General features: G+C 42.3%; 2 protein-coding genes across 6 annotated transcripts in view; one reads left to right on the top strand and one right to left on the bottom strand.

Moving 5' to 3' along the window:
• LOC124798299 (nuclear pore glycoprotein p62) overlaps positions 1 to 2,895 on the top strand; it is a 35,966-nt gene extending 33,071 nt beyond the window's left edge. For all 4 annotated transcript variants that reach the window (XM_047261634.1, XM_047261633.1, XM_047261631.1 and 1 more), the window contains 3 exons: positions 1,027 to 1,199; positions 1,399 to 1,513; positions 2,673 to 2,895. In XM_047261634.1, coding sequence (XP_047117590.1) covers positions 1,027 to 1,199; positions 1,399 to 1,513; positions 2,673 to 2,840 — 456 coding nt within the window. In that variant the 3' untranslated portion in view covers positions 2,841 to 2,895. The remainder of the gene's footprint in view (positions 1 to 1,026; positions 1,200 to 1,398; positions 1,514 to 2,672) is intronic.
• Positions 2,896 to 6,978: 4,083 nt separating this feature from the next.
• Positions 6,979 to 25,482, bottom strand: part of LOC124798176 (NADH-quinone oxidoreductase subunit B 2-like) — a 53,369-nt gene continuing 34,865 nt past the window's right edge. Inside the window, exons 5-6 of one of the 2 annotated variants that reach the window (XM_047261460.1) lie at positions 20,720 to 20,843; positions 6,979 to 7,190 (exon numbers count right to left, since the gene is read on the bottom strand). In XM_047261460.1, the coding sequence (XP_047117416.1) occupies positions 7,093 to 7,190; positions 20,720 to 20,843 (222 nt within the window). In that variant the 3' untranslated portion in view covers positions 6,979 to 7,092. The remainder of the gene's footprint in view (positions 7,191 to 20,719; positions 20,844 to 25,482) is intronic. The other variant, XM_047261461.1, reaches the window with a different exon arrangement.

The following is a 25,482-nucleotide window of genomic DNA, read 5'->3' as shown; positions in this document are numbered from 1 at the left end:
AAACACTGGGTATCAATTGTTTATATAATCTCCCTTAATACTGTAGGTCTTTCAGTGTGTGTACACACATTGTCCTTTACTGTACAACTTTGTATGTGTGCTGGGCAATTCTAACAGCACAAAGAAGCTCTGCATTTCACACACCCATTTCTGTTGACAATGTGACACACTTCCAAATTCTTGGCTTCCCTTCCTCAGTGGGAATGTATTTGACCAACTACATCAAAGTGCCAAGCCTTTTGTTGATGTTCACATAAATTTGGTAATGTGTTTCTGCCTGCCATGTGCATCAATAATTATTCTTAGAACTTGAAGCTTATTTTAGATATCCATTTTAAGTTATTTTCTTAATAAAAATAGGTAAGCAGGAGTCTGAAAAGTCAAAGTATAATAACCTCAGGAAGCTGATGTGAATAGAAATTCAAATTTATATCTTGGGTGTGGAAATGTGACAGTGACAATACATTTTGCTTTACTTTGCGTAGTGCCAGATGTCTAGGAAATGCCACAACTTCACAATAATTCCCAGTATCATGTAAGATGAATGATGTTCTATTATTCCTACATGTCGGAAAATACTGTTTCATTGCATGAGAAATATAATAAAGTGTAATTAACATCATAGTCACTAGACACTCCACTTAAATATGTAGCCAATGTAAACCAGATTAAAATCTTCCTGGGTACACTACTGTGGTATTATTTGAAATTCATTCAGGGTCAGTCCCAGAAATGTTATGTTTTCAGATACAAAATTAGCAGCCCAAACTTGGATGTGAACAATTGGTTCCAGGTAATGAAGTGTTATTGCACCCAGGTTGTATTATGCATAACTTCATGTTTGGCTAGACAGTTCAAATGATTTAGAGTAAAAGAAAAGTTAATTGTGTGTATGTGTTTGCTTTATAAGTTTTTGTGTTATTTCTATGAAATGGATTCTGTTGCTAATGTAGTGGTTATGTCTTTCGTATAAAGTGTAGCTAAGCAGTGCAACTTTTTTTAGTTAAATGTGTCTTCAATGTGCAGATTGTGAATTTGAATAGTGCTGTGGAACAAGTCAAGCTAGAGCAGCAACAGCTGGAACATGAACTAGATTTCATTGTGGCTCAGCAGCGAGAACTGGAAGAATGCTTAGTTCCTTTGGAAAAAGAACTTGAGAACACTATTACTACAGGAATAGATCCTGAGCGGGAGCGAACGTGAGTGGCCTTGCAAATCTTGCTCACATGTTATTTGCATATTTATTTCTTCCTCCTCGTATTGATGTTAGTTTCATAAACTGTGTCGCTTTGTAACAGTGTTTTCTGAAGATACTTACTTTTTGTTTACCACTCCATCATAATTAGTTTTGTGTGTTGTGAATGTTAGGAAATTATTTTGATTGTAACTTTTTTTCAGTTACGATTTGGCTGAGAATCTAGATTCTCAGCTTAAACAGATGTCGGAAGATCTCAAGGAACTTATTGATCTGTTGAATGAAATGAATCGCAGTGGCAAGGATTCAAATGATCCGGTAAATTTCATTATTTTGTGTTCGTAAACGTAAAGCAACTTTCTCTAAGAGCGACAGCTTATCAAAGTAAGTTGTACTTTATTTTGAAGCATGGACATTGTAGTTGTGTTCTGAACAAAATATCATTCAGATGTCCACCACTGCTGTAATACCCTGATGAAAGTTCATCTCCAAATGTTCCAAAGTTTGTGGCTTGTCGGCATAGACTTGGGCTTTGATGTAGCCCCCCAACAAGACCCCCTATGGGTATCATATGTATAATACAGCCAACTGGTTGCAGCAAGATTTTACTTCAACCTGGTTTTGACACCAACTATGGGTAATGTCAGAAAGTCCAGACAGTTACCCAGAATATCGGGTGAGATATAAATTCTCACTTATGGCTGTTAGGTTTTGATTAAATACTATTGCATTAAATTAGGAAAATAGTGATATTTAACCCCTTGGGCAGCCATGTGGCGTACTTTGCACGCATGTACAGAATAGCTGTCTTTATGTCGCCAAGGTAAACATATGAGCAAAATCAGAGTTTAATCATACAACAATAAAGTAAACTCACATTTTATGAGCTAAATCATTGTTTCATTAAACAATAATAAAACAAACATTCATCATACCACTATCTACTCGAAGCATTAAACAGCGCAGTTGCATCAGATCCCAGCCAACCACTTAGTCAGTTGCTAATGATCTCGTACACAACTGCCTCGTTATGGGATTATGCTGCTAGCTTGGAATCTGGGTCATTTTCTTGCATGGGTTGTAATTTTTTTCTCACCTAGTTTGCTGTTTATTTTATGCTACTGCTGCTGCTGCTCACTTGGATGTATCCACTACTTATTGTGTTAGCTGAAGCAGTAATGAAGGGATAGGTACGGGCTCACAATCGTAAAGCAATGGAATGGTACAAGACAATGTTATTTGTGGTTGGCGCACTTTATGCGTAGATGCACCCACTCGAAGGTTGAAGGAGTAGCAAGCAAAAAAAATAATAGACAACAAACCCTAAATTGATAGACTGTCACAAGGAAATTTTTTATTAGAAACTGTAAAGTAATCTCTAGTGGTTATGTATAATTAAGGTGCCAATATTTTGTAGCTATTATTGTACAAAGTAAATTTTTGTGTTGTATGCAACAATCTCTTTGCTCTGTTACAGTTTGTGCAAATTGGCCGGATTTTAAATGCTCATATGAACTCTCTGCAGTGGATTGATGAAAACACTACTCAGCTCGCAACTCAGATCGAACAAGTATCAAAACTGCATGACATACTCAAAAGGGAGAATGAACGATCTTTCCATCTTACTTATGATAAAGATTATTAAACTCTGTACAACAAACCACTGTAATTATGTTTTTCAATAAAAATTCAGAAATTAATACTGATTAAATCATTTCTAAACCATTTGCCAACCTCTACCGTGCTTCCTTTGTATTTCAAAACTGTATTACTGCCGAACCTCATTTCAAGATGCAGAATTTATTTTAGTTGTCTATTAACAGCTACTAGTGCATGCAGATAGAGCTGCGAAAATGGTGGCTGGGTGACAAAGTATGGATGGTGCTCCCCCCCTCCTCTTTGCATTCTTCAGCTGAGTTGGGACTTTGACCTGAAGCTAAAACACAAAGATCACAACATTCCCAGATATTACCATACAAAATCTATATTTGCAGTAATTATGATTTTGATTGAAAGAAATAGTTTCCTGCCTATTTGGACTGTTCACACAGCTGATTTTTGAACACAGTGTTTCAGTAACTTTTTAAGGCAAAGGCATAGTATTACACGATATAAGATGTCCATTTTTGTCATCTTCAAAGTCTGTGCAAATCACCTTAATGTGCGTTTTATGTACGTGTGGGGGAACAAATAGCACATACTGTGGAATGCTTGTCACATGCACACCTTCATTTGCTAGGCTGTGGTAGCTGGTACTGTTCTTTGCATGCTGGCACCAGATCCTCTCCCTGCAAGACGAATCTATATATTTATCATAGATTTTGATATGTATGGAACTGGCCATTTTTTGACAACATTGTCGATTAGTCTCCTTAGCCACAGCCTTCAAAAATACGTGTATTGTAACTTTATTACCAGAGCTTGTAAGAGAGAAATGGATTCAGAGCAGATGTTTACCAAATGAAGGGGGAACAAACCATGAATGGACGTCTTCCTTTTACCAACGCTGCAATTACTACTAATCCAATCACAAGTAGCTACTCCAACATCCATGTGCTCAAAAAATGTAGCATCTGGCTTTCTTTGACAGCCTTTCGTATTCTTCGATCTTTCCATCATTATGCATCATGGAGAAGAGTAAAACAGACAGCGACTTAGTTGTAAAATATGACACCGTTGTTGCATCTTCTATAAAACTGAACACACTTGAAGCTACTGTTATTTGTTTATTGGTAAAAAAACTGAGATGATTATCTGGTTTATCTTTTTGTATAGTATTCTGACCATGTCAACCTTTTTTCCCCACTAGAGTTCTGGCAAGAGGCATGCTGTTATACCACTTATTTTAGTTAAATTTCTGCCAGTATTTACTAGAGGAAAAACAAGACACTACACTATTTCTGAAGAATTGTTTGGTTTGTTGAAAGGACCACTTCACTGTTTGCCTGCATAAACTTGAAATTTCATTAGATTTTTTTTTTTTGTCTACCAAAGGAAACCTTTATGGCATATTCCTTGGGGATCTTTTGGGAGATGTTATTGGAAGGAACATTGTCCCCAGAACAATGAGTTTCTCTTCATCACATTCTCGCCAGAAGTAAACAACTTCAGGTACTTACCTTGCAATGGTGTTAGCACCAAGCTTGTAAGTTCTTTTTTCCTCGTCTCTAGTGATTTATCACTGCAAATACATCAAGCCCATTTATATCCTGCAGGTCACTGAAATGAAGATGGGAAGCTCTAAGTTCCTGCGTATAGCAGAAGATCCAGAAATGCATTCATCTCCATGTGGTTAGTGTCGACGTGTAGAATCATCCAAAAATGTTCATCAAATGCATGTTAGTGTATGTCATCGATAATTTTTTCTTCAAAATAAAAACTTTCCCTTGGGAGTCTATGCTGCTTTAGCCAGCACTAAAGCACCTGGTTTATGAGAAAAGATATGGCTTTTGGGTCTTCCTTCATGACTGTTTTCACTTGTGTCAGCTCATTTTCACGACAGTAGTCTTTAGAAAGAAATCAAACAATGGAAAATCCAGGATGGAATGTAACAATCTCTCTCTCTCTCTCTCTCCCTCTCCCTCTGTGTGTGTGTGTGTGTGTGTGTGTGTGTGTGTGTGTGTGTGTGTGTGTGTGTGTGAGAGAGAGAGAGAGAGAGAGAGAGAGAGAGAGAGAGAGAGAGAGAGAGAGAGAGAGAGACAAAAGCCTTGTTAGCCGGAAGTTTATTTTGTGACAGTCTTTTTGTTGTGCCTATCTGTGGCTCTGCATCTCTGCTATATGGTCTTTACAAAGAAACAAATTCAACGATTTGTCACTTGAAGAGGCAATGACATTTTCATCAGTAGCCTCTCCATCTTCTTACTTCTCCTCTGAAAGAGACTGTTTTGTCATCACTTTCTAATGCCTATGACATAATTGCCTCTTCTTTGAGAAACTGATATTTTGGTAAATGACATGATTGACAACCTTAGGACCTAGAATTAAATGAATGCCTTTGGTTTGTGAACAGAAATTAAGAGTGCCACACAACAGAAGAAAAAACTCCTGGGCCATCTTGACCTGACACGAGCAGTTAAGGGTTAAGCATTCAGTAACTCTTCCTAGTGTCAAGGAATTCCTCTGTTCTGGGCACATATACTTTCTGTTGGACTGTAATGGTAACTGACAAACCTCACAAACTCTTTGGCCATTTTTGCTAATAGTTCAAACTGGTTGTAAAGGTGCTTGTCACACCTGACTTCCTCTGGCATCACCAGTTTTGTACAGCAGCATGAAAGTGAAATTATTTTCTCCTCTATTAACTAATTTCTACCTTCTTTGTGCTTTAACCAGTATTTGAAAAAAATCACCAGATTTGGTGGCTGCATGACAGTCTTTCCTTCGTTATTTGCTACTTTCAAACCATCAGTGCCATTTGAATCCGATTTTGATTGAGCAAGGCCTCATCAAGATACACAATAAGGCTGCAATTATTTGTTTTCCTGATAATGTGCATTTTTCTCAGAAAAGCTGCCACAACATTATCTGTCCATCAGAATATCTATAATCCCAGTTATTTCAAAATTCTGGCAGTCAAATGGTGGTGTCATGGGAACCAGTCTTGTAAGACATCTTCCACCTTTTGCTGAGTGGGATACTCATTGTGGCCATAAAATTCTTAAGCAGTCCTGTGAATCATCCAAGTGTGTGACAGTTCTTTGTTCCTCAGAGATTGCTGTTGCAGTCTGCAGTTTCTTATATGTGAGTCACCTTAACTTATAAACAAAAATAGAAGTAATAAATAATAAAAAATCAAAGCTCTCTTGGCAAACTAGCAACTTAAATACATTAAGTTTTGCCTTTCGCAACCTTTAGTAAAAATTTTGATGTTCTTTGAAAATAAACTGTTTGTTCATATAGAAATGTGAATATCATGTGGAAGTTATTTTCTTGCTATGTCACATACACCAGAAAAAAATTACAGGTACATTATAAGTGTCAACAAAATCTTCACACATTCTGTAATTTTGTCTATATTATATCAAAACTTACGTCAGTTAGGTATGTACACATTTCTGGTGTGTTGACATCACAATAAAGGTGCTTCGATAACCAATTTTTTTTTTGTTACCTGGCCACCAGTTTCACTGCTCCATTCTAGTTGAGTGCACATCCTTTGGTTGGGCAATACGTACCTTGAATTGGGAGTTTACATTGTGCAGCTGCAGTAACTGATATCTGAAGCGAGTCAAAATCTCTGATATAGTCCACTGGACCATGATGTGTTCCATACAAAAAATTGGGTAACCCATTGCAAATGGCCAGTTGTTAATCATCTTCAGCCTTACACGGCATAGGCTTTTACCCATTGACCATATACTTTCACAATAGCAATTCTACACAATAGTTTTGTTGTGGGGTTACACTCTCCAAGAATTTTTTAAATGACATATTCACCATCTACTGTACTACTAATTACGATTGCAATTTTGACCTTAGGTCATTTTCAACCATATTTAACAACTTGATAGTGACTTAAGGTCAAAATTGCAATCGTGGAAATTTGAATAAATAGTACAGTTGATGGTAAACGTCATTTAAAAATAGCTCTTCTGTTTTAATAGAGACTTTTTAAAAGTTTTTAGACAGTAAATAATTCACTTAATGTGAAGCAGGAAACTAGAAAAATTCCCACTGACATCACTGATCAGATTCATATAGAAATTAAACGTTGATTTCCTACCGTTTGTTTTGACTTGTTTTATCCTGAAGGCTAAACTTTGGGAATAAGTGAAGTATTGATATATTTTAGATTAAATATTTTAATATTATAAACTTTACATAATTACAATAAATATTAGGGTACAAATTCCTTTTAACATTGTGTTAAAGAGGAAAGCACTGCTCATCTAAGTAATTTACTTTCTGTACCACATCTGCAGTGTCTTCATTCGCTTCACTTTCTTTTGTAATTGGAGTATTCCATACAGGAGTGCTTCAGCTGTCGGTGGACAACCTGCAAAAGAAGAAAAGTCAGTCAGAAATGGTATTCACACAAATTTTACTATTTATTTGATCCTAACTGACCACAGTAAACGTTACTCAATAAATCTGTACCAAACTTTGGGTTGGCAGGCCTGGGTAACCAAGAAGGCTTCCTCTAAGCGAGGCGTACGAGGGGCCATCCTGGTATCCATGGCTGTTCCCTTTAGTTGTTGGTATGTCTGGCCTTCAAAAGTGAAGAAGTTGTGGGTCAGGATGAAGCTGGCTAAGGTGATGAGGAAGGAGGTTTTAGGAACGGTGGCAGGTGATCGGCGTGAAAGGAAATGCTCCATCGCAGTGAGGCCCTGGACGTGCGGAATATTTGTGTATAAGGAAGTGGCATCAATGGTTACAAGGATGGTTTCCGGGGGTAACACATTGGGTAAGGATTCCAGGCGTTTGAGAAAGTGGTTGGTGTCTTTGATGAAGGATGGGAGACTGCATGTAATGGGTTGAAGGTGTTGATCTACGTAGGCAGAGATACGTTCTGTGGGGGCTTGGTAACCAGCTACAGTGGGGCGGCCTGGATGATTGGGTTTGTGGATTTTAGGAAGAAGATAGGGGTGCGGGGTGTCAGTAGGTTGATGGAGTCAGGTGAAAGGTTTTGCAGGGGGTCTAAGGTTCTGAGGATTCCTTGAAGCTCTGCCTGGACATCGGGAATGGGGTTACCTTGGCAAACTTTGTATGTGGTGTTGTCTGAAAGTTGACGCAGTCCCTCAGCCACATACTCCCGACGATCAAGTACCACGGTCTTGGAACCCTTGTCCGCCGGAAGAATGACGATGGATCGGTCAGCCTTCAGATCACGGATAGCCTGGGCTTCAGCAGTGGTGATGTTGGGAGTAGGACTAAGGTATTTTAAGAAGGATTGAGATGCAAGGCTGGAAGTCAGAAATTCCTGGAAGGTTTGGAGAGGGTGATTTTGAGGAAGAGGAGGTGGGTCCCGCTGCGACGGAGGACGGAACTGTTCCAGGCAGGGTTCAATTTGGATGGTGTCTTGGGGAGTCGGATTAGGATAATTTTTCTTCGTGGCAAAGTGATATTTCCAGCAGAGAGTGCGAGTGTAGGACAGTAAATCTTAGACTAGGGCTGTTTGGTTGAATCTGGGAGTGGGGATGAAGGTGAGGCCTTTGGATAGGACAGAGGTTTCGGATTGGGAGAGAGGTTTGGAGGAAAGGTTAACTACTGAATTAGGGTGTTGTGGTTCCAGATTGTGTTGATTGGAATTTTGAGGTTTTGGAGGGAGTGGAGCTGGAAGTGGGAGATTGAGTAGATGGGAGAGACTGGGTCTGTGTGCAATGAGAGGAGGTTGAGGTTTGTTGGAAAGGTTGTGAAGGGTGAGTGAGTTGCCTTTCCGGAGGTGGGTAACCAGGAGATTGGATAGTTTTTTAAGGTGGAGGGTGGCGTGATGTTCTAATTTGCGGTTGGCCTGTAGGAGGATGCTCTGAACAGCCGGTGTGGATGTGGGAGAGGAAAGATTGAGGACTTTTATTAATGATAGGAGTTGACGGGTGTGTTCATTGGCTGAATTTATGTGTAGGTGAAGGATTAGGTGAGTGAGGGCAATGGATTGTTCTGTTTGGAACTGGTATAGGGACTGATGGAAAGAAGGGTTGCAGCCAGAGATGGGAACTTTAAGTGTGAGGCCTTTGGGGGTAATGACAAATGTCAGACAAGCCTGGGAAAATAAAATACGGGAGTGTAATCTGGGTAGGGCGAAGGCATGTTTGCAGAGGGAATGTAAATAAAACTTAATGGGGTTGTCGTGGGGGGTGTTGTGAGGGTGACATGGTATTAGAAGGTGGAAAGTGTAACATGAGGAAATGAAAATGAAAATAAAAATATATGGGGAGGGATAAAGGTTAACTGGAGATCTGGTGTGAAAAAAGGCGAAAAGGTGTTGGTTACAGCTGGGCTATGTTGGACTTGGGTTGGTAGACAACGATGTGCACAAAGGTTAGGTGGTTGTGTTGCCGCCAAAACACGTTAGAGGACGGAGAAATTCGGGAAAATTTTGAAAAACTGCGTGTAATATATTAAAAGGAGTGGTTTTGTGGTGGCAGATTATGAAAATGAGGCTAACAATTGTCTGACGAAGAAATAATGACGTTAAAACCTGTGGGAAGCGGCTAAAAATTATCAGTGATGTGAGAAAAACGGAAATGGAAATAAATCTAAAGTTATTAGAACTAGTCGAAATGGTTGTTTAATAGGTGAAAGGAACTGTTTGTGAACTAGAAACGGTGGATTTTATAGCGGCGGTAGTGTTGAAAGTGGCAAAAAAATTTTTTTGGTTATGGTTTGGAAGTGGGTTACGTATTATTGAGTATATATAGGCAGGATAAAATCGTATAGCAGATTACGGTAAAAAGGAGAAGGTGAATACAAAGTGAAACTACTGGCAAAAACAGAAAGAGAAAATAAGATGACAAAAGATTTCAAAATGCAACAGTGACAATAACAAACGTAATTGTTGGGTTCAAATTAGTATATAGGTTTAGAAAGTAAGTATTGACAGAGATTATCCCCTATGAATGCACGTGGCCTTTCCTATGAAAATATGTATATACTGACAGTTAGGTATATCTATTATATTGTTTGCTAGCCTGCCACACTAAATGTCTTAGCGTAACAGTCGAGGGGGCGATGTAGCGGGACTTTGAATTTCGCCGCGCTACACTCGTTCCCTCAAATATAAATTATACCGTCGCAGCGGTATGAGCGCTCGATGGCAGAGAAAATTGTAACCTTTTTTGTTTTCTATCCGTCTTTTGTCTCTCGAGAGCGGAAGCTGAAGGCAGACGTAAAAACTTATTAGCTAGTCTTGGTCGGATGGAGATGAAAGAACTTATTGATGTGCAGACGTATTGTGGAAATTTGTATGTAATTCGGAGGGCGTAAAATACGTTGCATTCAACATCAAGACGGTTTGGTATACATTAGTAATTCCTAGACAATGAAATTTATTGCAAAATTTCGGAGCCGCTACTACTTTTCACGCAGAAATGAAGTAGGAGATTTTTGAAGACCTGAACACGGCACGTGAGAAGACATGTTAACATGGCAAAGGATGAACTCTTATGTATGCCATTTCCCCCTGTTAATCACATTTGTTATTCTCTGTTCTCTTTCAAATAATTTTTGTAGTGGAAATTGGTTTGACTTTTGTTCAGAAACGCCACTCCAACAATAGCTTTTCCGAAACACTAAGTCCGATAACTTTTCTGTAATATGAAGTCGGATTTGCATTTCATTCTTTCCCTTTTTCACAGTCATTAACTATTTTAAAACCCCCTTTTTATTCAGCATTTCTTCCCACATTTTCTTTCTTTTCTTTTCTTCTCTTTTTCTTTTTCATTAACCACTACAACGTCAACGTAAATCCTTTATGGAGGCCAATTCTATGAGCAGACTGAAGGAGTGGTCATGGGTAGCCCCTTATCTCCAGTAGTGGTGAATCTATTTATGGAGAAATTTGAGGATGAGGCAGTTACAACTGCTGCCTACCAGCCGACGTGTTTTTTCAGATACGTTGATGACACGTTTGTCATCTGGCCACAGGGCAAGAGAAGACTGGATGAGTTCCTGGACCATCTGAACACAAGACACCCCAACATCAAGTTCACCATGGAACTAGAGAGTGATGGTCAGCTCCCATTCCTCGATGTCCTGGTAAAAAGGAAGGCAGACAGCACCTTAGGCGACAGTGTGTACAGGAAACCAACACACTGACTTATATTTATAGGCTGACAGCTGCCAACACCCACAACAGAAGCATGGAAAACTCGTAACCAAGCCAAATCACAGCCTGACAGCGGAATTAGAGCATCTACAAAGAGTGTTCACAGACAACAGATACTCCACCAGGGACATCCGCAAAGCACTCCATCCCACCAGACGACCTGAGGCAACAGGAGAGAAGCAGAAAGGAGACCAGACCAGACCAGGAAAGTAGCCTTTCTACCGTATGCTGGACCTATATCTGCCAAGATCAGCAGAATCTTGAAGAAACACAATAGCAAGATAAGGACGCTCCTTGGAACTGTCATGGGGTTAAGGAAAGCTGGTGTCTACCACATACCATGTGAATGTGGGATATCTTACTTCGGTCAAACTACTGGAACAGTCAAAATAAGATGTAAAGAACACCAGAGACATACCAAGCTACAACAGGTAACTAAATCTGCAACAGCAGAACATTGCTTGACCTTTAGCACATCATGTATTATGACAAAACCAAATTGGAACTACTATAGAAACAACGGAAGAAAGCTCCCTCCTCCAGGAATGAACTACAGACGTCCAAGGGCGTAAGTAACGAAACAACCACATACGCAATACCAGGCAGCAGCAAGCTCCTTTGAGGATGACCATCGTAACATGCAGCTCCAACAGCAGCCGGATGCCGCAGGAAGTGCACCTCACAGGCACATACCGGGTTCAAAGGCCAGGAGAATGGCTCAGCCATGAGAGAAACTCACCGTGGTCACGGACAGCACAAGGAACTTCAACAGAGCCATGATAGTGCTAGGATTGCGCCTATCAGGCACGGACCCAATACGGAATGCCTTGGGATGTACACTACCTCAAAAGAGAGCCGCAATGGGTGCAGACGGCATAGAGAGTGCCACACACTGCCCAGGCATATATATGGGACAAGGTCAGCTCATGAACCATCCTCAGGGAACACCTGATGAAGACGCTGAGTTACGATGTCAAAATATCGTGTTGGGAAGACGTGGACCACTGGCAGTACACCCGATTCTACAAAATGACAACAAATCACCGGGAAAGTCTTAGAAATTATGGTACCAGATTCATACAATTAAATTTAAAGTGCAGGAGGAGAGTTGTATTTTAGTACTCTCTATCCAGCATGTCAATTGAAAAATGCCCCAATGCCTGGCGCATTGAAGTGAGGCAAAAGACATAGTAATTGTGAAGTTTCTACAGGGGGGGGGAAACAAAAAAAACTTCAGTCATATTATTTACACATGTTTCTGCAAATTAACAGGCTAACACTCATTCCTTTCGATGAGAGGTAGGTATGTGATGTACCACAGCAACTGTTCACTGCAGTGAAGAATGTTTACTGTATTTATACTCTAGGTAAGTAGAATGCAACCACTTTTATCCAATGTGGTGCATTGTCAAAGTTTATGAGTAGAGTACCTGCAGTATTCTTCTCCCAAATGTACATAGACTTTTCCATCAAAACAGATCATGGAGGAGAAGTGTGTGTGTGTATATCAGGTGCTGTGATGATGCCAGAACAGCAGCTTCACCGATGGAAAAGGAAAGACACATGTATTGCAATGGCAACACACTGCCACTGCAGATACTTCACTAAATTGAGGAAAAATGCAGGAAATTCATTTGCAGTTACTCATTATTTCTAAATGTTCTTAGGTCAGCAAATTATACCCAGCAAACAGAATGCACGGGAGGCCACTTCAGAAGTGATGAGTCTACAAATTACGTAAAATAACAGGAAGGTAACCACTCACCTGTAGCAGATCAATGTGTGGAGCACAGTAACATATATCAGGAAACAGCTCTGAGTAGGACATGGGGAAGTCTAATTCCTGGTGGACGATGTGGTTGAGCTGAGCTTTTCAAGGCCAGGGAGACTTTTCTTTATATGAGCTGGATAGGGTATTTTGTGTCATTAAAGGTTCTGGTAAAGTTATCAGAATATTTTGACATTTCCTGCTTTCCAATGCAGGTATGACATCCGCAGATGGCTAGGCTGTAAGGAAGAGATTTTTTGATGTGGAATGGGTGACAGCTGTCGACAAACAGGTACTGTTGGTGGTTTTTACTACCTTGATATGGACAGACATACTTACGGAGCCACCAGAGAGGTGGATGTCCTCATCTAGGAAGTTGGCTCGATGAATTAAGAAGGATCAGGTGAAGGGGATATGGGAGTAGGCGTCAAGGTTTTGGAGCAAAGAGCAAAGGTTGTCCTCGCAGTAAGTCCAGATCAAGCAGGAACTGTTGAAATATACCAATAACCTTAGCAGAGCCTTTACTGACAAACAATATCCTAACCAGCTCATCTACAAACAAGTCTCCCAAGCCATCTGCTCATCTGATGCCAATAAATCTGTTCACCAGCCGCAAACCAGCACTCTTCTGATCTTCCAGTAATACTGTGGCCTTGAAACGTCCAACCACATCTTCTACCAGAGCTTCGAGTACATTTCGTGCCCTGAGATGAGGAATGTCCTACCCAGATTCCCCAATGTAATGTTCTGCCACACACCCTACCTACAGAAAATCCCTGTCCATTCCTACCCTACTCCAATCCTATTCCCAATCCTGCACCCCAAGGGTGGTTTTCTTGTGGTCAGTCCGGGTGCAAGAGATGCGTTGTGTTGTGCAACACTGTGTCTGTCCGATATATTGTTTCCCACATTCACAGGAAATACTGCAGACACCCAGTGTTCTTAGACCCAAGTTGTCCTTCATTGAGCCCAGCATATTTCTGATTTTTGCTGGAGGATGGAAGATGGTTTTTATCTTGTTCTTCTCCAGTATCCTGGCAATCTTGACCATGGGCAGCCCTGCGTACAGGAGGAATGCCAGACCTTTGTTGTTCTCTTCTTCCTGAAGGTCCTCCTCCTCCCTCTTGCCCATCTTGAGAGCATGTCTAATCTGCACTTTGGTGTATCCATTCTTCTGGAAGGTTTTCTTCAGGTGCTGAATCTTTGTAGATAAACTGTCCTTGTCGCATATGTCATGAGCTCTGCAGACAAGAGTAGTGAACACGGATTTCCATTGTGCTGGGTGATGGCAGCTGTTGGCGTTGAGGTATAGGTCTGTGTGTATTTTCTTTCGGTAGATCCAGTGCACCATCCGTTTTCTTCTTTATTAGGATATCGAGGAAGGGTAGACAACAACCATTCTCTTCCAATTCCATTGTGAACTTGATGTTCTCATGTATCCTGTTCAGATGGTTGAGAAATTCCATTAGAGTGTCCTCGCCGTGCGTCCACTCCGCGAAAGTATCATCAATGTACGATAAAAGTTTAAGGTGTGCTGTTTCCAAGGTGATATCCTCTAAGTATTCCATGTACAGATTAGCGATGCATGGTGCCAGTGGGGATCCCATAGCAACTCCATCCATCTCTTGATAAAACTTGCGTCCACACTGGAACGTGGTCGTGAGTGCATGGCGGAATAATTCCACTGTGTCTTCGTTAAAATGATTCACCAATAGCTTCAAGGAGTCCTCTAACGGTACCCTCGTGAAGAGGGATGTAATGTCAAAACTGACCATATCATCATTTTTGTCAAGACGCCACTCCTTGAGTGTCTTAAACTCCATGGAATTCTTGATGTGGTGAGGACATTTACCCCCAAGAGGCTCAAGTAGTTGCATCAAGTGTTTGGCTATACCATAGGTAGGAGAATTGATTGTGTCTACTATCGGGCGTAGTGGTACCTCCCTCTTGTGTATCTTGGGGAGGCCATATAACCGTGGTGGAACCGGAGCTCTGAGGTAAAGCCTTTTTATCAGGTCCTGGTTCAGACCTGAGCTGTTGAGAAGACCGATGGTCTTTCTAGTCACAGCTGTTGTAGGGTCGTTCTCCACTTGTTTGTAGGCCTGGTCCTGCAGCAGCAAATTAATCTTGTCCCACTAGTCAGCCGCTCTTAGCAGCATCAATGCATTCCCTCTATCTGCTGGTAGAATGACAGTATCCTCATCTTCTCTGAGGCTGCGTTCCACGACTGAGATGTTGGATTTCAGCATTCTCGCTTTGTCTAGGATTCTACAGGTTTCCTTTCTCACCTTTTCAGCAGCTTCAGACGGCAGCCCGCGTATGGCCTGTTCGACGCTGCTGATGATCTCTAGTTTTGGTAAAGTGCTCGGAACCGGTGCAAAGTTTAATCCTTTGGATAGCACGGGTGTTGTCACCTCATCCAGCTCCTTGCTGGTCAAGTTGACAATGGTCCTCGAATCCTCGGTGTCAGGCTCCTGCCGTTGTGCACCTGGTAGTCGTTGGAACTCGTTTTGTTGTTTCGTGATCGCCTTCCGCTTACATAGTTGACTGGAGGCGAAGGTACTGCCATCTACCCACTCCCATGTGAAAGGTGAGAGTGTCGACGCCAGTTTCAGGTGGCGTGCGAGTCAAATTTTGTCGAGTTCAAACTGTGTGATGCATATGCGCTCCCTCACCAGTGCCGAGCTGGCACATTGGAGGATGCGTTTGGTTCTTGCCATATGGCTAGGATATCACAGGTGTGTGAACTGCGGCAGTACGTGCTTGTCCCGACAGCATTGCAAGAACACCTTCTTGATCCGAAGTCTTGCAATGATTTGATACTGCAATATATGTCCTCCCTGTAGAATGCAGGATTTCTCGGCGAATCTCAATGATAAAATCTCCTCGGATTGACAGCCAAGTCAATGTGTTGTTTTCCAGTAACGTTTAAGCAAGTTTCTTACTTGCCTTCTTCAGGCGAAGTGTTGAGTTCGTGCCTCATCCGGATCTTTATAGCCATTGGACCACAGGCTTCTCTGCATCCTCGGAGCTGGGTGGGTCAATGAGGCACGAGCGGAATTGGCGCAGCGGCGCGTGGGTGAGGGGGGAACAGCAGGCATTGGGTCCTGGCATCTCGTCTCGGTGCGGCCTGTTTCGGTAGCTCAGTCTACCATCTACCGAAAGAAAACACACACACACACACACACACACACACACACACACACACACACACACACACACACACACCTGTACGTCAACGCCAACAGCTGCCATCACCCAGCACAACGGAAATCCGTGCTCACTACTCTTGTCCGCAGAGCTCGTGACATATGCGACAAGGACAGTTTATCTACTGAGATTCAAAAGACAACCTTCCAGAAGAGTGGATACACCGAAACGCACATTAGACGCGCTCTCAAGATGGGCAAGAAGAAGAAAGAGAAGGACCTTCAGGAAGAAGAGAACAACAAAGGTCTGGCATTCGTCCCGTACGCAGGGCCGCCCATGGTCAAGATTGCCAGGATACTGGAAAAGAACAAGACAAAAACCATCTTCCATCCTCCAGCAAAAATCAGAAATATGCTCAGCTCAAGGAAGGACAACTTGGGTCAAAGAACACCGGGTGTCTACAGTATTTCCTGTGAATGTGGGAAACAATATATCGGACAGACTCAGTGTTGCATAACACAACGCATCTCTGAACATCTGAGAAGTATCTGCCTCCGACAAAAGAAGCCCGTGGTCCAGTGGCTATAAAGATCTGGAAGAGACATGAACTAAACACTTCACCTGAAGATGGCAAGTAAGAAATTTGCTGAAACGTTGTTGGAGAACAACACATTGACTCTGCTGTCAACCCGAGAAGATTTTATCATCGAGATTCGCCGAGAAAGTCTGCATTCTCATACAACATTAATCAATAGTTTACCGTAAAATATTTTGTAACATACCAATGTAGGTGCCTAATGACAAGAAACCTATTATAAACAAATTAAGCAAGAGATGCAGAAATAACATAAGTGGATTTATGCTTCAAGCAAATTTTGAGGATGCTCATGAAGGTAATGCACTTCTGTTTTGCTTTTCTACACATCAGTTCTCAGACCTCTCTTTGTATTTTTCCTCTTTCACCAAACACGGCATCCAACATTTCAGACACGCTCCTGATTAATGCTGCGAAGCCTCTTTAAGAATCACCTCCCATTCTTTCAGGAGAGCCACCCATAGGTCATGTAGAGTCTATGACAGATCCTTCTCTCTGGCCGGTCCCATATAAAATCAGTAAGATTCAAATCAGGTCTTCGAGCATGCCATGTATAAACTTCACTTTATCCAAAAACTCTTAACACAATTCTCATAACATTTGGGCGTGCACTGTCATGCATTAGTGAAAAGTTATCACCAATAAATGGAGCAAAAGCCACAACATGCCCCAAAAGGATTTCCTTCACATACTAATATGCTGTGTCGCCCCCATGGTCCATGAAGACCAAATCTACCCTTGCACTCATACTGATTCCTGTCCACTTCATCACAGAATGACCCTGAAAGGCATCCAGGATGAAACATGTTAGGGAATGCCATTCAGCAGACCTCCTCTGTTCTTTAGCGTCAGGTGATTCCAGGTCAAATCATGACTCTGAACAACACTTGCTTCCATTGCTGTACTCTCCAGCCACAATATTTCCTTATGAAACACTATTTAGTTGTGCAATGCTCTCTGGTGAATTCTTGGCCTGTAGCAGGTCTTCTGGTGGGAATGTTGGCTCCTTCAAATCTTCTTCAAACAGTTCTTTCACTAACATTGACCCCCTTGAACTTGGCGGAATCAATTTTGTACTTGCAGGAAGTGTGATAGTCATAGAGACTTAAGTTGTAAGAAGTGGGCATTTATTGGTGATGTGGCTCTTCTCAGGCTTTATCCTGGTTTCTTTGCATAGTTTCCAGTCTGCCTATACCTTCTTACAGTTTTGGAAATCATGGAATGTGTAGTTCTAACATTTTTGTAATGTAATGCATGCTCCATCCATCCTCCAGCAAAGCAACAGCTTTTGCATCATCTTCAGGGATTAACACCACATGCCCTCGAGACAGCTGATTATGATAATCACAGAAAGATCTTATGAACACACATGATGTACTGTTCCCTTCAAAAGATACAACAATAAGTGTTAGAAGAGTGGGAAAAAAAAAAATCAATTTGCACAGGGAAACACACTTAAGGCTACTGGAATAAGCAATCAACATTTCGTTGTTTTTTCCCTAACCCAATAACATACACCATCTCAAAACAAAGGATAATGCGCTACAGCTTGATTAAATACATAATTACACAGAATTTATTACGTGCTGTGTTTTTCACATCGATCAGTGCTTTTAAGTGACCTAGTGATAACATCTGAGGTTCCAAGAGGCTTTTTCTGATAATGCTGTAATGTAGAAAGAAGTTCCAAATTTTCGAGAATTATAGTGCAATGCAGGAAGACCTGCAGAAGATTGACATTTCGTGTAGGTATTGGCAGTTGACTCTCAACATACAAATATAGTCACAGCCATTAAACGTCTGAGTATGCATAACGAGTGAAAAAAGTTGAACAGCCACATAAAATTAGTCACAGGGATGGCAGGTGCCAGACAGATTCATTGGGAAAATCATCAGGAATGTAATCCATCCATGAAGGAGATAGCTTACAAAAATCCTTGTTCAGTCATAGTTTGGTTTTCACAATGTATGATTGCTAGACGAAGCACAATAGATTCAAAAAGATGGCTTGCATTGCATCACGGTTTCATTTAGTAAGTGTGAAAGCTTCAAGGAGATGCTCATGAAGCTCCAGTAACACGCACTACAAGAGAGGCATTGTGCATCACAATGTTGTTTCCAGAAAGATTTTCACTCTGCAGCAGAGTGTGCGCTGATATGAAACTTCCTGGCAGATTAAAACTGTGTGCCAGACCGAGACTCGAACTCGGGACCTTTGCCTTTCGCGGGCAAGTGCTCTACCAACTCAGCTACCCAAGCACGACTCATACCCCGTCCTCACAGCTTTACTTCTGCCAGTACCTCATTCGCAGGAGAGCTTCTGTAAAGTTTGGAAGGTAGGAGACGGGGTACTGGCGGAAGTAAAGCTGTGAAGACGGGGCGTGAGTCGTACTTGGGTAGCTCAGTTGGTAGAGCACTTGCCCGCGAAAGGCAAAGGTCCCGAGTTCGAGTCTTGGTCCGGCACACAGTTTTAATCTGCCAGGAAGTTTCACAATGTAGTTTACTCTTAAAATTCAGAGAGCAAATGTTCATACAAGAGTCAACCAATATATCACTTCCTCCACGTATATCACATGAAACAACCATGAAGGTAAAATGAGATCTGATTTCACATGAAGGCTTACCAAAAAACGTTCATCCCAAAGACAATTTGTGACCGGAACAGAAGAGGGAGTCTGGTGGGGGCTTGGGGTGGTGACAGTGATACAAAGAGCACTCATAAACCAAAAAGTGGCTTGTGGAGTACAGATGTAAACGACAACTCTTTCTTATGTACAATTTAACATTTTAGTTAATCACAACCACATATGTAAATGTATTTTAAAATTATCCTTATCTTGGCAGAATTATCAGAGGGATGATGATTCTCAAGTTAAGGAGTGCTACAGCTTATTTTGGACAAGGCGAATTAAAGTAATAAAATTTATTTACCCATGAATCATTTTTACAGTACTGTAGCATTTCTCAGCTTAATATAAAGAAAAAGACTTGTCATAAATACTCTGGCCAAAAAAGTTAGTCATCCCCAGAAGGCATCACACAAATACTGTGTAACACCACTTCTAGCTTTAATAACACCTCAATTCAGTGAGATAGAGAATCACAAGTTTTGTCACGTAATCCACTTCCAGTTTAAACCACTTTATGATTAGACGCTCGTGAGACACCAAAGAGTGAGGAGTTTAATCGTTGTTTTTCACCTACTGTTCCAAATACTCGAACATTTTCTAGGCAACTAAGAGTGGGTGGTTTTGTGAGGCAGTGAAGTTGTGATAAGAGTGCCTGAGTGTTCGTCAAACATTGTTTGTGCAGCCCTGTGAACACGCCTGTTATCTTGGAAGATGTGCAAGTCCACAGCCTACTCATCATGAAGATGTAGAAGAAAGAGCAACACTTGGTCACCGAGAATGTAGAAATAAAGATTGTGGTTCATATCCTCAGTAATCTGAATGACTGGACCCAATTTATAGTACGGAAAAACACCCCCAAAACATCACAGAACCATCTCTGGCCTGAACTACACCCACCAGACACTGCAGGTTATGCATACCATACAGCTGTTGGTGCAGTCAACAAAGTGCATCATTGGAAAAGAAACAAAATTTTGACTCATCTGACCACACTACATGCTTCCCATCAGTTACTGTGTTGTTTGGAACATAGAAGAGTTGTAGCTCTGTGTGTCCTGGAAGCAATGGCTTTTTGTGAGGTATCCAACACCAAATGTCCATTGCTGACAGTTTCCTTTGCAAGGTTTGCTCAGAAACTGATTGAAATGAGCCTACATTCATTGACAGCAGCAATTCCTGTGAAGTTCAAAACCAACTGTGATTGACAAGGCCCACCACTCACTTCTGGTCCCTGTCAGGATCTTTTTACAACTGCATTACATGGTTGCAATTGGTAGACTGTTCCTTCTAGACCTGTTGGACAGCCCACATGATACAACAAATCAGGCAACTTCATTCACTGTCTCTACGTCATACATAAACACAGCAGTGCCTCTCCACCACATATCTACATTGACCCATCTTAGGACACTGATCCAGACAACCAGCTGGCGAGTACACATAACAGACAATTACTGCCTACATCTACATTTACCTTTGTTATGTCAGTTTTCTACAGTGCACACACACACACACACACACACACACACACACACACACACACACACACACAGAGAGAGAGAGAGAGAGAGAGAGAGAGAGAGGATAGTATTTATTCTTGCTCATATTGGATGTTTACCTGGTACATAAATGTCCACTGGGATAATTCTGTCACATCCCCTTACAACAGAATATGAATAGTGATAGTAACCTCCACCATTTGCACAGCTTCCCATTGATATGACCCATCTTGGTTCAGGCATCTGTAAAAAATAATGAGTGTTCTGACACACAGCAGCAGTGAACTAAATTGTTATTACAAAACGCAGAGCATCTGCATCTCAGTGGTTCCAGAACTGGCCTGATTTTTCCCACCTTTGAGAGGTTTGGTGTATTAATCGAATTTCCTGCCTTTGGAAACCAAGCATAACACTATAAGAAGTATTTATTAACATGGAATCAATAATCTTTCTACACACTGGGTTTGCATGAATGTGTATGTCTATGCTGGTCAATTCAGAGGTTGTTCTTTCGGTTGAAAGCTTACTTGTTTAGAAGTCTTTTGTTGTGCCTGTTTGCAATTCATGTCCACAATATGGTGAGTAGAAATGTACCATTTTCATAATACTGTCAAAACACACACACACACACACACACACACACACACACACACACGCACACACACACCCCCGCGCGCGCGCATGCGTGTGTAGAAATGGCAGGGGGAGCTGGCCGAACAAGGCAGCAAGCTCCATTCCTGCCCGGATTCTAACAGCCACAGCCTCAAGAGCCGTGTGAAGTGGCACTGGGGCACTAGGAACAGTGGGAAGAACATAAACACAGACAACGCCAGACACCCTGTCATATTCTACATGGTTCTTATAGTAATCCCGGTAGCCACAGAGGGAGGGGGTCCGCCGAACAGGAAACCAGGTTTCCTGTAGGGTCAGAAAAGTGGCAGGGAAGCCGCACAAAAGCTGTTTCAACTCAGCAAGATGGTGGAAAAAACTACGACAATTCCATTGAAGGATAATGGTATCCGACTGTGAAGACATGAAAGAACCTGGGAGGGGGGGAAGGGGGGGGGTATAGGTTACGCCTTAGAAGCACTCGTCGCCACCGATTGCAAAGTAGCCTGATCAACTTCCATAGGAGCTGCGGGTTGAGCAACATCTAGCTCCTGAGGGGACACTAGATGCTCCACCTCATCTTCAGGTGCAGTGGTGAACTCCTTTTCTGTCTATGTCCTTCTGCTTTTGCTTTTTCTTCTTTTTGGTAGGGTCCCGTTTGTCCAGTTTATCAGGCTGGGTGGGCTTTTCCGACCCAGTCTCATGGACCGACGAAGACCTGGAAGCCCTACGGCCCTCAGGTGGTGGCTTTTTCAGCCACTGGCTGACATCTGGAGGGGCAGTAACCATGGAAGGGAGGGCACCAAGCGATCCCTTCCGTGCGAGGGGAGCCGGAGGAGGCGGGCACTTCTCCGGCGCAGAGGTGGGGACTGAAGCCCCAAAGAAGGAGGGGTTGTTACTCCCAATGTTTGATAATGGGGGAGCAACAGAAGAGGGTGTTCCCAACTACCTGAAGGGGCAGGAATAGATGGCCAGGCTGGAGGGCCCACAAAAAGCAGCTGAACTTGGGGGCTCGTTGCCAGGGACGGCGACATCGAAGCTGCTGCAGCAAATGTCGATGAAATGCGCACAGGGTGAAGTCGGTCGTACTTGCGTTTAGCCTCTGTGTAAGTGAGCCTGTCCGAGGTCTTATACTCCATAATCTTCCATTCTTTTTTGATAAACCCCGCAGTCTGATGAGCAAGGTGAATGTTTCTGTCCGCAGTTGACACAAACGGGGTGGCGAACACGGGACGTTGAGGTGGGAGGCACTTCCACAATCCTGACAGGTAGGGTTGGCGTCACATCTTGATAACATATGCCCAAACCTCCAGCACTTAAAGCAGCGCATGGGAGCAGGGATGTAACGCTTAACATCACATCGATATATCATCACCTTGACCTTCTCGGGCAGGGTGTCTCCCTCAAAAGCTAAGATGAAGGTGCCGGTGGCGACCCTGCTATCTTTAGGTCCCATGAAGACACGTCATACAAAGTGAACACCGCGACGTTGCAGATTTGCACGAAGCTTGTCATCAGACTGCAACAACAGGTCACAATGAAAAACAAGTCCCTGAACCATATTGAGGCTCTTATGAGGCGTAATGGACACTGCAACATCACCGAGCTTCTCACAAGCAAGCAATGCCCAAGACTGTGCTGAGGATGCTGTCTGTATGACGACTCATTTTAGACAGGCCCTCAACTTCTCCAAATTTGTCCTCTAAATTTTCCACAAAAAACTGAGGCTTTGTGGTCAGAAATGAGTCCCCATCTGTTCGGCTGCGAACCAGAAATCAAGGAGAATACATCTCACTGGGTAATTTAGAACGCCGTTCCTCCCCTGGTGTGGACAGGGAAGGGAACGATTGGGGGTCATACTGTAAAGCATTGAACTTTCCTTTCTTAGAGACTCGTGCTTGCACACTATTTGTATTTCGTTTCATGGTGGTCCCACGAGCAGCTAGGGGAATGTCTACCCAGGCAGAGCCTCACTTGCCTGAGTAAGCCTAATACAACCGGGAGGGGGGGGGGGGGGGGCAGGTTCCCCAGAGGTCGCCCGCTAGCAACTGTTCTACCTCAACAGCCATGCGTCTCCTCGGCACGCAGCACACCTTGAGATTGAGGTTTTGTTATAGAGGTTTATACCATCCTCGTGACCCAGGCAGTTAAGCTAAGATCCCCAGGCTCTGTACTGTAAAACGTTCCACTGTCGCACCTTACGGTGGTCGATGAAGCATGCTCAGAGCTTACAGTATTGAGGACTGGTGGCGCTTCACTCCCCAGCTCAGGGACCCCGGGGGTCACCAAGCCCATACCCAGCAACTAAATGCTGAGCCCCCTGAGGAGGATGAACTGTGGTATCATGTTGAAGCTGCATGGGCAGCTGTACCTGTACACGCCATCCAAGCTCTGTTTGACTCAATGCCCAGGCATATCAAGTCCATTAGTATGGCCAGAGGTGGTTGTTCTGGGCACTGATTACTCAATACCTATGCACCCAAATTGTGTGAAAATATAATCACATGTCAGTTCTAGTATAATATATTTGTCCAATGAATACCCATTTATCATCTGCATTTCTTCTTGGTGTAGCAATTTTAATGGCCAGTAGTGTGACAAAATAAATTCCATCATATAATGTAGATTCAGGCTGCGGTTACTCTTGACACTGCATCACAGATAGGAGCGCCTGCGATGGTGTACTCAATGATGAACCTGGGTGCATGAATGGTAAAACGTCATTTTTGCAGATGAATCCTGGTTCCATTTACTGCATCATGATTGTCGCATCCGTGTTTGGCGACATCGCGGTGAACACACATTGTAAGCATGTATTCGTCATCACCATACTGGCGTATTACCTGGTGTGATGGTATGGGGTGGTTTCGCAGCGATCAAAAGAATGCAGTAAAGGATTTATAATTTCGATCCATAAAAAGCCAAATGAGTGGGAGAGATTTTTAATGTTTAGTTATATCACTCCTGGTGAATATATTGATCTGGGAATAGTATTTCTGAAACAAACTGCCACTCCTATCAGCATCTCCTAGAAGAGACTTTACTTGGTCCATCTAACAAACCTTTAAACACAGTTGTTGTTACAGAACTTATTTGCCCAGATCACATAAAAACACACAATGATAACTCGTTGCAGTGAAATTAAATCACCATCTTCAGATCATTTGTATAGAAAAAAAATTGTATAGTGTGACTGCATTCTGTTGACCGTTCACATTAACTGGACATATCTTATAGACACAATATTCCATAGTACTCTCTCATCATACAATAGGAGAGTATGTGTGAATAGCGCAAAACAGTTACAAATAAAATTGTGACTATTGTGCACTGTTTGCACTGCTGTTCTCTTATGCGATTTCATTTCTGATAAAATGTACCAAATTTTTGTCTGCAAATTTCAGTAGGAAGGAGAAGGGTGTGAAACTGAATGACATTTGGATCCCAATGTTGAAGAAGATGTGTACCAGTCTTCCACCAGCAGTTGATAGCAACAGTGGACGGAGGCAATTGAAAACTGGCAACTGTGCTTGAGTATTCAAAACACGTGATGTCATGCCACAGCATGGAAGCACCCATAAACAGAATTTTGCTGCAGACGTTAGTGAGCTAGGTTGTGAATCGGACACTCAAAGATGCTACAACCCCCCCCCCCCCCCCCCCCCCCTTGAAAATGTTCTACATATCTGGGGATGAAACAATGGGTTTAAATGTAAAACCCATTCCACCATGGCATAATAGCCTGCAACATTTTATTAATTGAGACATTTCTGCCCATGACAGTTTACAGGGAGGAAATGTCAAGAAATGGGCAGTACATGGAAGGTCTCCAGAAGAGGAGAGTGTAGCTTTGTTTTGCCTCACAATTCTGTCTCTTTGCACATCAGTCAGTGTTATTCGGAAGCTTATGAGAATTAAAGGACTATGCAGCTCACCAAAGGTACAGCATATTTTCAAACGAAGAGGCAAACGGAAGAGGCTTTATGAAAAGAGCGGATTCAACAGACCTGCTGGGACCTGTCAAGCACAGACTGTTAGTTAATGTCTCTCCATTTTACTATCAGCAATAAATTATGTAGTGGTGACGGATATAATTAATAGACTATTGCTTGATACTGTTAGGAAGTGTATATTGACAGTGTCAGTCAGACAGAAGAAGGAATCCGATATTGCAACCTAATCAGACAATTCACCATTTGGACACCTGCTGCACAATTAACAATTTATCAGGACAGTCATTATCTGTTGATCTGCACTTACCACTGGTGCAAAT

This window comes from Schistocerca piceifrons, chromosome 5 (assembly GCF_021461385.2).
Source record: "Schistocerca piceifrons isolate TAMUIC-IGC-003096 chromosome 5, iqSchPice1.1, whole genome shotgun sequence".
Lineage (NCBI taxonomy): Eukaryota > Metazoa > Arthropoda > Insecta > Orthoptera > Acrididae > Schistocerca > Schistocerca piceifrons.
Note: the sequence above shows the minus strand (reverse complement) of the source record. Positions and strands in the feature narration are given on the sequence as shown.